Below are 14,663 nucleotides of genomic sequence, written 5' to 3' on the forward strand. Positions count from 1 at the left end.
TCTGTTAGTCTCAAAGGTGCCACAGGACCCTCTGTTGCTTTTTACAGATTCAGACTAACACGGCTACCCCTCTGATACTTAAGTAAATGTGTTTCTTTAGGGTGTGATTGAGGTCCTTTAGGTTTATCGAAATAAGTGTGTATATTTTTAGAAATTGTTGTTTTGGAAACAACTTGAGTATTGCATAAAATGGTAATAGATTCAGCTGGTCAATAAAAATTCTCTTAATTTATGACTTAATTTGACCTTCAGTTACACTGATGCATCCACATTGACGTCAGTGGAGTTGCACAAGCATGATTGAGGATAAACTGGCCCACAATGTCAGAAATTAATATATGCCTTGTTTTTAAACTGATGGATATCTACACAGGGATGTTCAGGAAGATTAATCTGAATTTGAAGGTGTGAATTTAAAGTGGATTTGTTAAAATGCATTAAATAGTTCAGAATTAGTGGCCTTAATTTGTCTTCAGAAGTAAATTCAGCTAAACCAAATTAAGGCCACTCTGATTCTGAATGAGGGTGTTCACATGGATTTAATGCAGTTTAACTAATCCACTTCAAATTCACACTTTTAGTTAATTTGGATGAACTTTTTCCTAGATGTCCCTGTGTAGACAAGTCCTAAGTTTGAGATAGTTTGAAAGAGCAGATCAAGACTGGTTTTGTACTGTAATGACACATCTCTTATAGCTTTTTTTCAATTTACCGTCGATTTACTTCTTGTGAACCAATTGTGGAACACTTTTTAATTGTATATCTTATGGCTCAGTCTTGTCAAAAGTATATCCGTGATCTGGTGTAGAAGAGTGTGGTTTGGCCCTGCATCCTATGTGGTTTTGTTAGGTAGGTAAGTTTTTTTTTTTTTTTTTGATGCATCTGAAGAAGTGGATTTTTTAACCATGAAAGCTTATGCACAAATAAATCTGTTAGTCTTTAAGGTGCCACTGACTCCTTGTTGTTTTTGTAGTTTTTTTAGGTATCTCCAGTATATTTTTTTTTTTAAACACCTTTTTAGAATCATAGACTTTAAGGTCAGAAGGGACCATTATGATCATCTAGTCTGACCTCCTGCACAATGCAGGCCACAGAATCTCACCCACCCACTCCTGTATCACACCTGTGTCTGACCCATTGAAGTCCTCAAATCATGGTTTAAAGACTTCAAGGTGCAGAGAATCTTCCAGCAAGTGACCCGTGCAGAGGAAGGCGAAAACCCTTGTTTTCAACTCATTGTTCAAGTCATTGGCTGAAATTTAGTAGGAAAACAACCCTATCTATTGCTCTTATTTGGTGACCATAATTAGCACATTGATCTAAACTTTGTCTACAGTTGCACTTTCATTGTTAAAACTTTTGTCGCTCAGGGGTGTGGAAACCCCCCTTGCTCTGAATGACAAAAGTTTTAAGGACGAAAAGTGCCGCTCTCCTGTGGACAAAGCAACCGCCCCTCGGTGGGGGTGGTTTTATTTTGTCACTGGGAGAGCTTGCTCCCAGTGACAGAGCAGCTATACTGTGCACCTTACCAAACCATTGTAGACTTAGCCTTAGTCTCCCAAAGGAAGGGGACAAAATCTACAACATCCTTACAAAATGGGTGTTAAACATGTACGTTGAAGATGAAATAGCATGGTCAAAGGGCAGGGCAACTGAATGTGATGGCTGAGTTTGAGTGGGACAAGGATCAGCCAAGTTCTAATTAGTTCAGCTGCTAATGACAGCTTTTAGTCTTAGCCTGTAGAGTCCCTAAAACTTTTATCAAACTTGCTTACAGATCACATTTACAGGTTTGTTTATTGTGGTAACAAATGATACAGACTTAGGGTCTGACTAAACTGCCCATGTTACAGCACAGCTGCGGCAGCTCTGTGACGTGGCCAGTGTAGTCACGCTTTATGGCCGGGGGAGAGCTCTCTTGGCGATAAAAAATAACCACCCTGAACAAGGAGTGGTAGCTTTATCTCCTGGCGATAAAGCGCTGTCTATACTGGCGCTTTTCAGCACTAAAACTTTTGTCGCACGGGGGGGGGGGTGTTTTTTCACACCCCTGAATGACTAAAGTTTTAGCGCTGAAAGTGGCAGTGTAGAGACAGCCTAAGTTAACATTTCAAAAACAAGGTTAATGTCTTTCAATCTCAAGAAGTAGTCTAGGAAGAATTTACATCTGAACAGTCATGGTTTTGTGGACTCCATGTAAAGCCTTTTTGGAGTAAACACTAAATAATAAAATGTCAGTTTTATCCTAAGTAAATATAATGCAGCTTGCCAGCAAGTCAATAGTATTGCAGGAAAAATTCAGAAGGGAATAGAGTGCCCTTTATAAACAAAGAAAATCCTATCCATGGTAAAGCCATGTAGAGGTCATGGAGTTGTAACAGATCCAAAGTCAAGAGCCTGGCTAGTTTTCCAATAGAAATACAACTGATTAGCTGGGAGGCTGATATGAGAGAGCTTCTGATAGGTCCCAGGGCAGCATGTCTAATGGGAATATCAGCACAGTCTTCTCCCCAGCAGCTGGAAAAAGAGGAAGGCGTGACTCCTCACGTGAGTTTCCCTTGGACAGTGGGCTCTCATTTCTAAGCCCTGTGGGGAGAGGCTGCGGGGAGAAAGTTAAAATACTGTAAGTGTGTAAAATGTATAATTTAGCAGAAAAAAGATGGAAGAAGCAAAGTTGGGGGGTGGGGGCTAGGGAACTGGAGAGGAGAGGCAGGAAGAACTACAAAACAAAGTGATGCCAGGAAAGATGCAAGAAACAGGTAAGGGCAAATGTTTGACAGTTTTCACCAGTGTTAAGTGACATAACTTGACAGCTTTTTGTAATACCTAAGTTAAGAAATCTATCAGATATTGAATCGCAAGCATTTGAGTATATTTCGGCTTTGGGCTAGCCTTAGTAGTAAGCTGCATTTGAAAATTAAACAATATTGATCAGTCTCTAAGGTGCCACAAGTACTCCTGTTCTTTTTGCAGCTACAGACTAACACGGCTGCTACTCTGAAACCTGAATATTGATCATGTAGCAGCTACATAGGGCACAAGTAGTATTGACTTAAATTGTGATATTAGGATACAAGTATCTTTTGCCTTGGTTAGTAAGCATAGTCCTCTGGGTTAGGCATGTTGTGCACTTTTCAACCCCAGTGTCTTTTTTTTACTGACCCTGCACCAGCTTGTGTTGTATACTTTTGAAAGACAAGTATGGAAATCCTCTAGAAGCTAGCTAGGTTAGTTTGTGGATGCATGGGTGTGACTTTCAGATTGCCTGTTTGAAAGATGTCACGGTTCTTGTGAACTGTCAAGGGATAAATGCAACAAATGTAAAATGCTTCCGGGTATACTACATTTGAGTGTTTATATTTAACATTCTAAGTGCATTAGTATAAAAGCATTTCTTTAATTATGTATTCTGAACAGTCATTAGTGATCCTTTTGCACATTACTACCAGAATATAGTCCCTCTGGATAGGAGTCATCTAACTTCAGCAGCAAAACTGGACAACTTGCCCCTCACAGTGGTCTAGCACAGCGGTTCTCAAACTGTGGGTCAGGACCCCAAAGTGGGTTGCAACCCCATTTTAATGGGATCGCCAGAGCTGGCATTAGACTTGCTGGGGCCCAGGGCCAAAGCCCAAGCCCGAACTCTACCACGCTGCACCAAAGCCCAAGCCCCACTGCCCAGGGCAGTGGTGATCAGCTTACAGGTCCCCCAACTGGGGCTTAAGCCCACCATCCTGGGGCAGCAGGGCTTGGGTGGGCTTAGGCTTTGGTCCCTCCTCTTGGGGTCATGTAGTAATTTTTGTTGTCAGAATGGGGTCGCGGTGCAGTGAAGTTTGAGAACCCCTGCTCTAGCAGATCACTTAGTGACTGCAGTGATTAAAGACAGTGCAACTGAATTTATAGATAGTGAGATCATCATTCGATTGGGGGGGGGGGGGAATATTTATTTTTTTAAATCTCTTGTCTACTCTGTGCTTGTCCCATGTATTCTGAGCAAGTGCTTTAGGGAAGGGCCACTAGGCCTGATACCTCATTTCTTTAATGAGCACTTTCTGCGTCAAATCTCATCTTCACTTTTCACTGAATTCTAGATCTATATTTCATATTTGTCAGGGGAGTGATTGTAATGTGACACTGGATTGTAAAACTAATTTGATTTAGTAGAAAATCCCTCAAACAATATTGTTCCAAGAGGAGGCTGGAAGGAAAGCTCTTTGGCAGTTTGACTTTTGTGACATAATGTTCCAAACCTGGGATTGAAATACACTTTGTCTATTTGTATCTGCTGTTCTGTTGAAACAAACACAGTGTTAGCGGGATTTGAAGTGTGAATCTACTTTCCTCTAACAAGAATTATGTGCTTTAGGTGAAGGCGCTGAAAGAGAAGATCGAATCAGAGAAGGGGAAAGATGCTTTTCCAGTAGCTGGCCAAAAACTAATTTATGCAGGTAACATCTTCTAAAGTAAAGATTACATCTGAAACTGACAAACTTTCTGCTTTTCATTGACCTCTTACTCCATATCCCCCTGTTCCAAGGATTAGGATTTTGTTTAGCCTTTAGAAGTACTAAAAAACAAAACAGGCTGTCTCAGCAGCAGAGGGAGTTCTTGATATTCTGGGGTCAGCTCTCAGTAGTAGTTTTCCAGGTGCATCACAAACAATCACCTAGAAACACACAGTACATACCAATGAGAAACTGGCCATGGAAGATGGACATTAGGGTTTAAAATCATATTCTTAATACTTGATGCCTGAATTGCTTGGTGAAATCCAGTGGCTATGTAACAAGCATCTAGTCTGACCTCTTGCATAATGGTCCCTTTTGGCTTTAAAATGTCTGAATCCACTCTCCTTCCTTCTAGTAGCTTCATTTCTGAGTTCAGAGGACACTTATCTCAAGGACCAAAATACTCTCTGATTCCTTCTTCTCCCAAAAAAGCCTTGTTGATATCCTTAACATATTGAAAGCAGCTGCCTTGACCTCTCCCCAACACAGCAAGGTGGGATTTCTGGAACTCAGAAAATCTGTTTGTTCTCCTTCAGAGGCAAAAAAGTCCTTAAATTGGAGTTAAGGCTGAGTGCACATGTCAATAACTTAAGAGAAAAAACACATAGGGACACTTAGCATAAATAAAAAAGGAAACAGAAAATTAAGATTAAACTTGGAAACCCCACATTTGAGATAAGGGGAGAGACAGTAAAGGCAGCTGTTCTGGATTCTCTTCACATCTCTGGTCCTGGAGGGCTTAAGTCAGGCAGAACAATAACAAACAGTCAGGAAAGTCCCCAGGATAGTGAAATGGACTTGTCTTGCCTGATTTGTTCTTATTGACTTCAGTTCATAAAGATGGATTTCTAAATATATTAACTAGAAAACTTTCGTCATAAAATGTCTCATGCATGTATTTAAAATTGCATGCAATTCTGAAACTTCTGTTGGTTATGGGGCTGAAAAATCCTGACACAGCAGGGCACAGGATTTAACACAAGTAGCTGCACTTTTGAGATTCTCAAATGCTTATGTCTCTTTGGCAGCACTGTGCAAATTGTCTAATCCAAATAAAATTGTATAGGGATGATAGGGAATAAGATACAGAATTAAAGTCTGAACTAAGGAGTCAAGACTCATGTTTCCATAATCCTAGCTTGCACCATTATTGCTCAAAGATTTTTTTTTTTTTTTTTTTTTTTTTAAATTTAGAAGTAAGGTACTGGTGGTGTCATTGCGTATGGCATAAAACCCTTTCTTAGGAAGGTGAGTGGGGAGGGCCCGTTTTGGCATTCCGTGTGGGTTTTTTTTTTTTTTTTTTTTTTTTTTTTTTTTTTTTTTTTTTTTTTTTTTTTGGTTTTTTTTTTTTTTTTTTTTTTTTTTTAAAGCACTGTGCTAGGCTTTGGTTCAACCCGATGGAATTGTTGTGGTTTGCTTTAAAAAACAGTAAACTGCTCAAAGGTGAGGATAACTTCGTTGTAGTCTCGTATTTATATTACAGTAGTCCCTGGAGGCTTTAACAGAGTATTTTTGGGGATGTGGTGCAGAGTCCTGTGCATACAGATGGTGGTAGTTCCTTTCCCACACAGCTTACAAGATAATAAAGGATCCTCAGTGGGCAAATAGACCAATGCAAATGTTGGCCGTTCAGACACTGCATCCACATTTCACCTTTGGTGTTCAAATGACCAAACCATTTAGGACTCAAGTCTACCTTCAACTCCCAGGTGGAGCCACATGAGTGAGAGACTGTTCTATTCATATCCTCAGTGCCCAGACTGCGTACACCACAGACCAAGGAAATATCCTGTTAACTACAGCTGAGGCAGCATATTGTTTTTAAACCCCACTAATGTGGGGATGGGATCAGTTGTAAAAGTGCATATGTATGTTAGTCCCAACCCTTCCTCAAGACTTGCTGCCTCTGCAGGAAACCTGACAGTTAGAACTGAGACTATTGCTCGGTTTTATAGTAGGATAGTATTCTCTAACCTTATCTCACTTAATTTCTCAAAGACTAGAGTTCTATAGTGATGCTATAACTGAAACTACTTTTACAGGATATTTATGTAGTGTAATGAAGTTTTAAACCAAACTGGTATAAGTGAACTTAAGCAGAAGATGGTCATATATACTTAATAACAAAAGATGCTAATCAACAATGGTGGTGCAAATTAGAAAGGCACCACTGTTTTTTTTTTTTGTCTTGTCTCTACTTTAATCTTTTTGCAAGACAGGATGAAAGAAAGGTTAAGCCTGTTTCACATAAAGCCAGTATTTGAGTCTCCTAAGTTTAAGTTGGTAAAATTGCAGAGTCACAAGCTTGCCTCATGCAGATGCATTTATGCTGATCAGTTGCTGGCTCTGAAAGGCTAACAAAGTCACAATAAGGCAGTAGGGCTATAAAGCATGGAGGATATTGAAATTTTTTTCTTTATCTTAAGCACTAGGCAAATTTAAATTATTTGATTGATACATTGAAGTATTTTTTCTAGAGTTTGAAAAGATCAACTTTGAGAAACGCTGAACAAAATCTTTTCCTTGAGATGACAATCCTATTTTCAGTATTATGGAACATATTTGACACTGTTGGTGTAGTGTTGAAAATGTTGTCAGAATAGTCAGAACTGGCTTCAAATAACTTGTGCTATAGAAGGGCACAGCAGGAAAATTTTATTTGGGAGCTCTGCAGAGAGAAGTTTAGGGGTAAAACATTCTTCTTTGGTTTATGCATATTCAAGTGCCTGCATATAGCTATTTTTTAGGTACTTGATACTGTTTGCACTAATGGAATATTAAGATGAGCTAACAAACTGTTAAATGACTTCTCAATAACTTTTATATTGAATTTGCTAGGTAAAATCCTTAATGATGATACTGCTCTTAAAGAATACAAAATCGATGAGAAGAACTTTGTGGTGGTTATGGTGACAAAAGTAAGTTGCAATTTTCTCATCAAAGTCACATCCATTTTGTAAAGAGTTCTTACTGTGGTTCTCAGCATTACACATGTAAGTGCATACCTACAGAACCACTAAAGTCTATTTAAGTTATCTGAGAGGTTATGTTATTCATGAAGTGTGTGTATAGGGGAGATTCAGAGTGGAAACTTTGTCCTTTATCCACTCCACTGTGCATAAATCTTGCAGCATGTAATAATGAACACCAATACTAGAATGCAAAAATCTTCAACAACATTTTGATGGCTCCTGGGTGATAAGTGGAGTTTGAATTTTACAGTCCACCCTTTCTTACAATCTCCCCATGTTTCATTCTACCTACTTGGGTTACATTCTTGTCCTCCTGTTCATGAGTTCATTCACTAAAGAAGGAAGACCAGTATTAAATCCTCAGGCTCAGAACTTCCAAAGTTTCTAGTGGCTGCCTTTCAGAACTCATGACTGTGGTCCATTGTGTCAACTTCAACAGTTTAAACTACGAAAAAACATGATTTGTTCAAGGAAGTGGACCTGTGAATTTTGACAGCTGTGGCAAATTAGAGGGGGCCATATATGAGGACTTAATATTGAATGTAAATAAGTTTTACATGTTTCAAGTGGTGAGTAGTAGGGAAGAGAGAATTGTAGAAATCATCATGTTTGTAATAGCAAACCTGTCACATATTGCTAACTAATTTATATTAAAGACACTGCATGACTTCTGTGGACTTCGGTGGTAACTATATAGCTAAAATGCTCTGCAGTATTTTGAAAATGGTGCTCTAGTACAGGGACGGGCAAACTTTTTGGCCTGAGGCTGCATTGGGTTTCCAAAATAGTATGGAGGACCGGTTAGCGGAGGCTGTGCCTCCCCAAACAGCCAGGCGTGGCCTGGCCCCACCCCCCCCCCCGTCCGGCCCCTCCGGCTTCTCGCCCCCTGACAGCCCCCCGGGAACTGCTGCCCCATCCAACCCCCCTGTCCCCTGACAGCCCCTGGAACTCCCACCCCTGACTGACCCCCGTCACCCCATCCAACCCCTCCTCTCATTCCTGACTGCCCTGCCCCATCTAACCACCCCTTCTCCCTGACTGCCCCCTGGGGACCCCTGCCCCCATTCAAACCCCCCCCGTTCCCCACCCTCTGACCGTCCCGACCCCTATCCACACCCTTGCCCCCTGACCACCACTCCGAACTCCCCTGCCCTCTATCCAACCCCCCCCTGCCCCTTACCACGCTGCCTGGAGCGCTGGTGGCGCTACAACTGTGCCACCCAGAGCACCAGGGCAGGCAGCCGTGCCACCCGGCAGCACAGAGCACTGGGTCAGGGGGCGGAGCGAGTTGAGGCCGCGCGGGAGGGGGAACAGCAGGGGAGGCCAGTCTCCTGGGCCAGGAGCTCAGAGGCCGGGCAGGAGGGTCTTGTGGGCCGGATGTGGCCTGCAGGCTGTAGTTTGCCCACCTCTGCTCTAGTACCTAGGCATGCTTCTAGTGGGTTAAGCTTAATATTAAGGATTTACTTCTAATCTTAACTCTTGGTACTTTACCTTCCCACAAATTAACAGTTAAATGTCAAATTTTCATTTTATCAGCTTATTTCAAATTTGTGTGGTCACAACGTGCACTCTCTACACTCGTCAAAAATCTGCTGACGATGATCTTAAAGAATTTCCACGATAAACATTGTTGCTTATATAATATTTAGGAAATGTACATCTTATAAAAATGAGTAGGCATTCTTTTAATGTGTTTGGATTTGAATGTACTTGGTTATGAAGCAAAACAGGAAGCCTCTAACATAGTACTGGATGTTGTAATTATGTATTAAATAAATACTTCAGTTCTGATTGCAAAATGATGGCCTTTAAAAATGTGTATCTTTAGATGCTTAAGATGTTGTAAATTTAGGTTTTTCAACTATACACCTTCATATTTTTAAATGTCTTTTATAAAATCCACTAAATGGAGAGTTTGAGTTTGCAAGTTACTATCTGAAGCCTAACTGGTCCTTGCAGAGCATACTTAGAGCAGGAATGTGCTATCTTAATTCTATTTCATTGTTTTTGTAGCCCAAAGCAGCAGCTGCTCCAACACCATCACCAGCTACAACGCAGCAATCAAATGCTACCACTACTACTGTTAGTTCTACTACAACAGCTGCTGCAGCCCCTGCACCAGCTCCTCTACCAGTCCCTGCTCCAGCCCCAGTCCCAGCCCCTACCCCTCCAACACCAGCTGCAGTGGCTTGTGAACCTGTACCTGTAAGTGCCACTAAAGAAGAGAAACCAGCAGAGAAGCCCGTTGAGGCAACAGCTGCTATCAGCCCAACATCAACTGACAGGTATGAATGGGCCACTTGGAAATTGTTGAAACCATTCCATGTGAAATTGGCCATTAGTCTTTCCTTTAGCTTTGATTTAAATTAAATCTGCCACTAAAGTGGGACATGGATTGAAAAGATGGCTAATTATTTTTTTCCATTACAATAGTTTTTATATGGCTGTCTGGCCGGTGTGAAGCTTTGTAGAGTGCACTACCTTTTTTCAGGGAAAGGGGACGATCTTATGATTGAATCCCAGCCCTGTGGGTTTCAGAAATCTAGGTTCTATTTCTGGCTTTCTCACAGACACCTCTGACCTTGGATGCGTCACAGAATTACTGTGACTCTGTTTTCCCATCTAAGCTAAGTATACTTTCCTGTTTCCTGGGGTATTGTGATCCATAGTGAATTAATGTCTGTAAAGCCCTTCCGGACTTAAATGGATTGTCCTCCAGAAGCTCAAAACCATGTCTTGAAACATCTTAGTTAGATGCACTAGACATGTTAGTTAGTTAAGTTCTTATTCTGACTAGAATCTCACTTAGTTTCTGGAAAGAATAATTTTATAAGGAATCTATCGTACTCACCTTTGCTAAACAGATTCCAAAAGATTGTCTTATTCCATCTTATCACTATTAGAAAATATCCAGAATAAAAGCAATCCTTGACCCAGCTGCAAAGGTCTGTGGGAGTTGGGTGGGTTGTGACAAATTGCATTTGACGTTTGCGTCCTGGGGAGTTCAGAGGTTGAGAACCTCTTGTCTAGATCTTGTTTGCCCTTCCCTATTCATTTTGAAGATGGTAGTTAACAGATACCTCAAACACAGGAAATGGTCTGAAGAGAGAGAGTTCTTGGTTATTGAATGACTTCATATATGGACTGATATAAGTGAGTAAAATGTGGATACTCACTTATACAAGCACTTCTTAGTTAAATACACTTTTTGTCTTCTGGATTGTAAATATTAAAATTTACTCAAGTGTGGGCTGGAGGGGCAGCAGGAGATTCAAAGATGTCACAGAAACTGGTGTGAGAGAAAAGAAGAAGGCCACAAATAAAACTTCAGGCTGAATATGAAATAAGTCTTGGTGTAAATGCCCAACTCTGAATTAGGGATAGAAAGAGTGTGTAATGGAAATAGAATCTTCTTTTAAAAATCTTGCTTGATTGTGGCAGGAGGCTTTACCATAAACCCACTTGCTCAAGCTGTTTCTTAAATAACTGTCCTCTGGAGTATGGCTGTGGATTTCCCTGGCATTGACTAGTAAAAACAGATCCCTCACTCTGTAGCATTTCTAGCTCTGGTAAATCTTGTCAGTGTCAAATGATAGCATGGTACTCTTTCCAGAACGTTTTTCTTTATATGTAGAAAAATTCACATCCATTTAAACAGTGTCTTCTGAATGGTTGCCTTTTTGGAAGTGGATTCAGACAAACTGGGAACAAAGGTCTTCAAATGTCGCAGGAATTTTAAAGGGAATGGATAAACTTTGATCAGTTGTCCTTCAAGGGGCAATACTGAGAGATTTTAAAAAGTGCTCTGCACTGGCCTAACTCGGCTCCCGCTGAATTCAATGTCAGTTTTACTGTTGACTTCTGTGGGAGCAGTTAGGCAAACACTGAGCACTTACAAAAATCCCGTCCAACCCTTACTTTTCTCCCAGCCCTAAAGGCAATATTTAGGTAAGCAGCTGTCAGCACTTGAATGGATAAGCAGTATTCCAAATGTAGATATTCTTGATAGGAGTCAGCAAGAGTAACTGTTAAAAACAGTAGCATTTACTTAGAGCACAGAAGTATGTAAATTCTGGCTTCATACCAGGTCTTAGACACCCTTAACTCCTTTAGGAAATAACATAGAGTTACAGATGCTGCTTCTGCTTACCAATTATGTGTTCCAAACTTGTGTATTTGAGATCTTGTTTTGTCTTGCAGTACATCAGGTGATACTTCTCGATCAAACCTTTTTGAGGATGCTACAAGTGCACTTGGTAAGTGTTTATCTAAACTTTAGCTTGCACTTAAGCCTTGTTTCACTGCAGCTGAAATAAATGGTGGGTTAACAGATAAGTTGTTTGCATTCTTTCCTCTACTATACCTTTTTATCCTCAAGATTATAATCAAAGTGCTGTTCCCAAAGAACAGAAGTAAATGTGGTAAAATCAACCCCATGTAAACATTCTTCTCGCTTTAGTACAGAGGTGGTTTCAACTTGTATACAAAGATGTGTTGTATAAAGACGGGAAAACAAACTTATAACAGCCCTTCTCGTTTTTCCAGATTTCTTATACTCTTTCCCAGTGATTCAACTTGAAGTGGTTTGAATGGAATGCTGGGTTTGGTGTGTTTTGTTTTATGTTATGGCCAGTAAACACAACCAATGATTTGCACCCTCAGCCATTATGTTCACAATATTGAAACAACCGTTCCAACTTTGACAGTACTATTTAGCATGTGCACCCAGTGAATTTAGGTCACTAATTTGAATGCAGTTCTGGTCACAAATGGTCTCTGGAGTAATTATCTCTAGATACAGTGCAGTGACCTGTGAAGTGAGTTGCTGGTCTTAATTTATAACACATGCTGTGCTTGTTATCCATAACTCATAAGACTCTTCACAGAGGTGAATGGGCATAAACTCACATTTTTTAAATGTGGAAACTGACTTAGAAAAGAAATGACTTGCCCAAGATCACACATCACATTAGCAGAGCTGGATCTATAACCCAGGTATCCTGACTCAGTCTGGGCTTTAACTTGGACTCTGTGCCATATTACATCCCAGAGAGGATTTTATGGAAGGACATTTTAGTGCCACAGTCTGTCCAGTAAAATGATTACTTTCTATGGAGAGGTCCTTGTCTCTCCACTTGAATAAACCTGCTGCTCTTCCCCCTTCATGTGCCACAAGGATGGATGGCACATCTGTCAGTGTTTCTCATTGTGTAAGTTAGCTGACTGTTTACTCCTTTTTCATTGGAGCAGTCCAGGTTTCACTGCAGGTTAGAATATCCACAACTGAATATGAATGAGGTACTGATGGATTGTCAAAACAAAAAAGTGGATCCTAGAGTACCAGTCACAAGCCTGATTTAACACTACTTAGGAGTGACTAGAGAAATCAAATTTGAGTGCATGGATTGCTGTTGACTATAGATGCATAAATTACCAGTATTCAGATTTCTCCTTCATCTTAGTTGATGCGTACTGCAGTAGGCTAGAATAAATTGACCTTTATCTCTTTCAGATTTCCTTTAGTTTTCCCCATTCATCTAGTGTTCTAGTTTACACCTGGATAACACTGTTGGTCCCAAAAGGCACTTGAAAAAAGTGACCAGTTTAATGTGGTTAGGGACCAGAAATGATGGTGCTCTTCACTTGCACTATGAAGCATGTTTTTGCCAGTCTTAGTTTGTGATTTGTAGTATGAGTAAATGATCCATGTGTCAGTAGAAAGAATTGCTGATCTTGTAAGTTAAGATCACCTCACCTAAGATGATTGTACTTGTACTGATTTTCTGCCACTGTTTCTCAGAACACAAATCTATTACTTTACAAGTTTGTATTTTAAGAAGTTTCTTTCTGTAAACTTGGAAGGCCAAGGAGAGACAATGGTTAATCCCTTATTGCAAATGCACACACAACTACAGTAACTTGTGCATGCACTTCTTTAAACCTGGGCCAAAGTTATTGACCCTGTGTTGACAGTGTTAGTCTAGGTGGTAGTCACTCAGAATTGAACTGATTTTTGTTAAGTATTGAATTGACATTACTAATGCCATGGGGAGTCCAACTCTATACTTGGTTTACCAGGTTATTTTGGATAAGCCAGTGGCTTATGTATGTTATCTCCACTTACCCCCTAAATTCATTGTAGATAATAAAGAGCATGTCTACACAGCAGTGTAAGCCTAGGGTTGGTGGGATTCCAGTCAGCTGATGCATGTCAGGGAACCCTGGAATTGAGCATCTATGTTGCATTTTAACCCTAGGTTAAGAGTTTTCTGACCCATGCTCAAACCTGAGACTCTGGCATCCACACAGCTGTGCACAGATCTGAGTCAAAGAAACCCTATCCCAAAGTGCCTGGTGCGCCCCACGCCCCAGCTGTTGACACTCTAGCTCTAGGAACATGATGCACTGCATGGACACTCTACTGCCCACCTTGTTTCCTAACTGTGGTGGTGCTATTGATGGCACTCTGGTGCCCATAAGGGGCATGTGAGTACGTAATCTGAATAATTAGCTCCTTTGGTGACTGTTGCAGTAGAATGACTGCAGTTTGAGAAGGTTGATGCTGAACTACCATCTAATCTGAGAATTGGGCTTTCCAGCTCTAGGCTGCGATAATTAGAACATCAGTCTCCAGGGCTGTCAAACTATTAGCATGAAACTTTGCAATTCTTAATTTTTAAAATGGGATGTTCAACCAAAACACCTTCATTGGCTTTTATTTTTGTCTGTTTTGAAGTTAGATGTAAAATATAGGTTTCAGAGGAAACACGCACACAGCTCAGCCTAGCGGCTCCCGGCTGCCTGGATGTTGGGGGTCATCCCTTCCCCAGCCGTGCTGAGCTGGGAGCTCTGCCGCTCTTGCCCCTGCATGGCAGCTGCTTGGTCCCACTCTGCTCTCTGTCCTGCTCCCAGGCCACCCTTGAGGCTGTGTGTGTAGGGGCCAGGGCCGGCTCCAGGCACCAAGCACCCAAGCTGGTGCTTGGGGCGGCACCTGGAGGGGGGCGGCGCGGCGCTCTGGCCGCCGGGGGGAGAGCCGAGCCGAGCCCCAGCCGGGGCTCGCCTCCCTCTCGCCGCCCTGCCCCCGGCGCTCTGGCCGCCGGGGGAGGGGCGGGAGAGCCGAGCCCCCGCCGGGGCTCGCGGCCCTGCCCCCGGCGCTCTGGCCGCCGGGGGGGAGACCGGAGCC

At 41.5% G+C, this 14,663-nt stretch overlaps 1 protein-coding gene across 2 annotated transcripts in view; it reads left to right on the forward strand.

The window, feature by feature from the left end:
- RAD23B (RAD23 homolog B, nucleotide excision repair protein) overlaps positions 1 to 14,663 on the forward strand; it is a 58,417-nt gene that overhangs the window by 18,892 nt on the left and 24,862 nt on the right. For both annotated transcript variants that reach the window (XM_024203249.3, XM_024203258.3), the window contains exons 2-5: positions 4,367 to 4,448; positions 7,347 to 7,426; positions 9,494 to 9,765; positions 11,681 to 11,736. In XM_024203249.3, coding sequence (XP_024059017.1) covers positions 4,367 to 4,448; positions 7,347 to 7,426; positions 9,494 to 9,765; positions 11,681 to 11,736 — 490 coding nt within the window. The remainder of the gene's footprint in view (positions 1 to 4,366; positions 4,449 to 7,346; positions 7,427 to 9,493; positions 9,766 to 11,680; positions 11,737 to 14,663) is intronic.

Source organism: Terrapene carolina, unplaced genomic scaffold, assembly GCF_002925995.2.
Source record: "Terrapene carolina triunguis isolate 2854851 unplaced genomic scaffold, T_m_triunguis-2.0 Scaffold94, whole genome shotgun sequence".
Taxonomy (NCBI): Eukaryota; Metazoa; Chordata; order Testudines; family Emydidae; genus Terrapene; species Terrapene triunguis.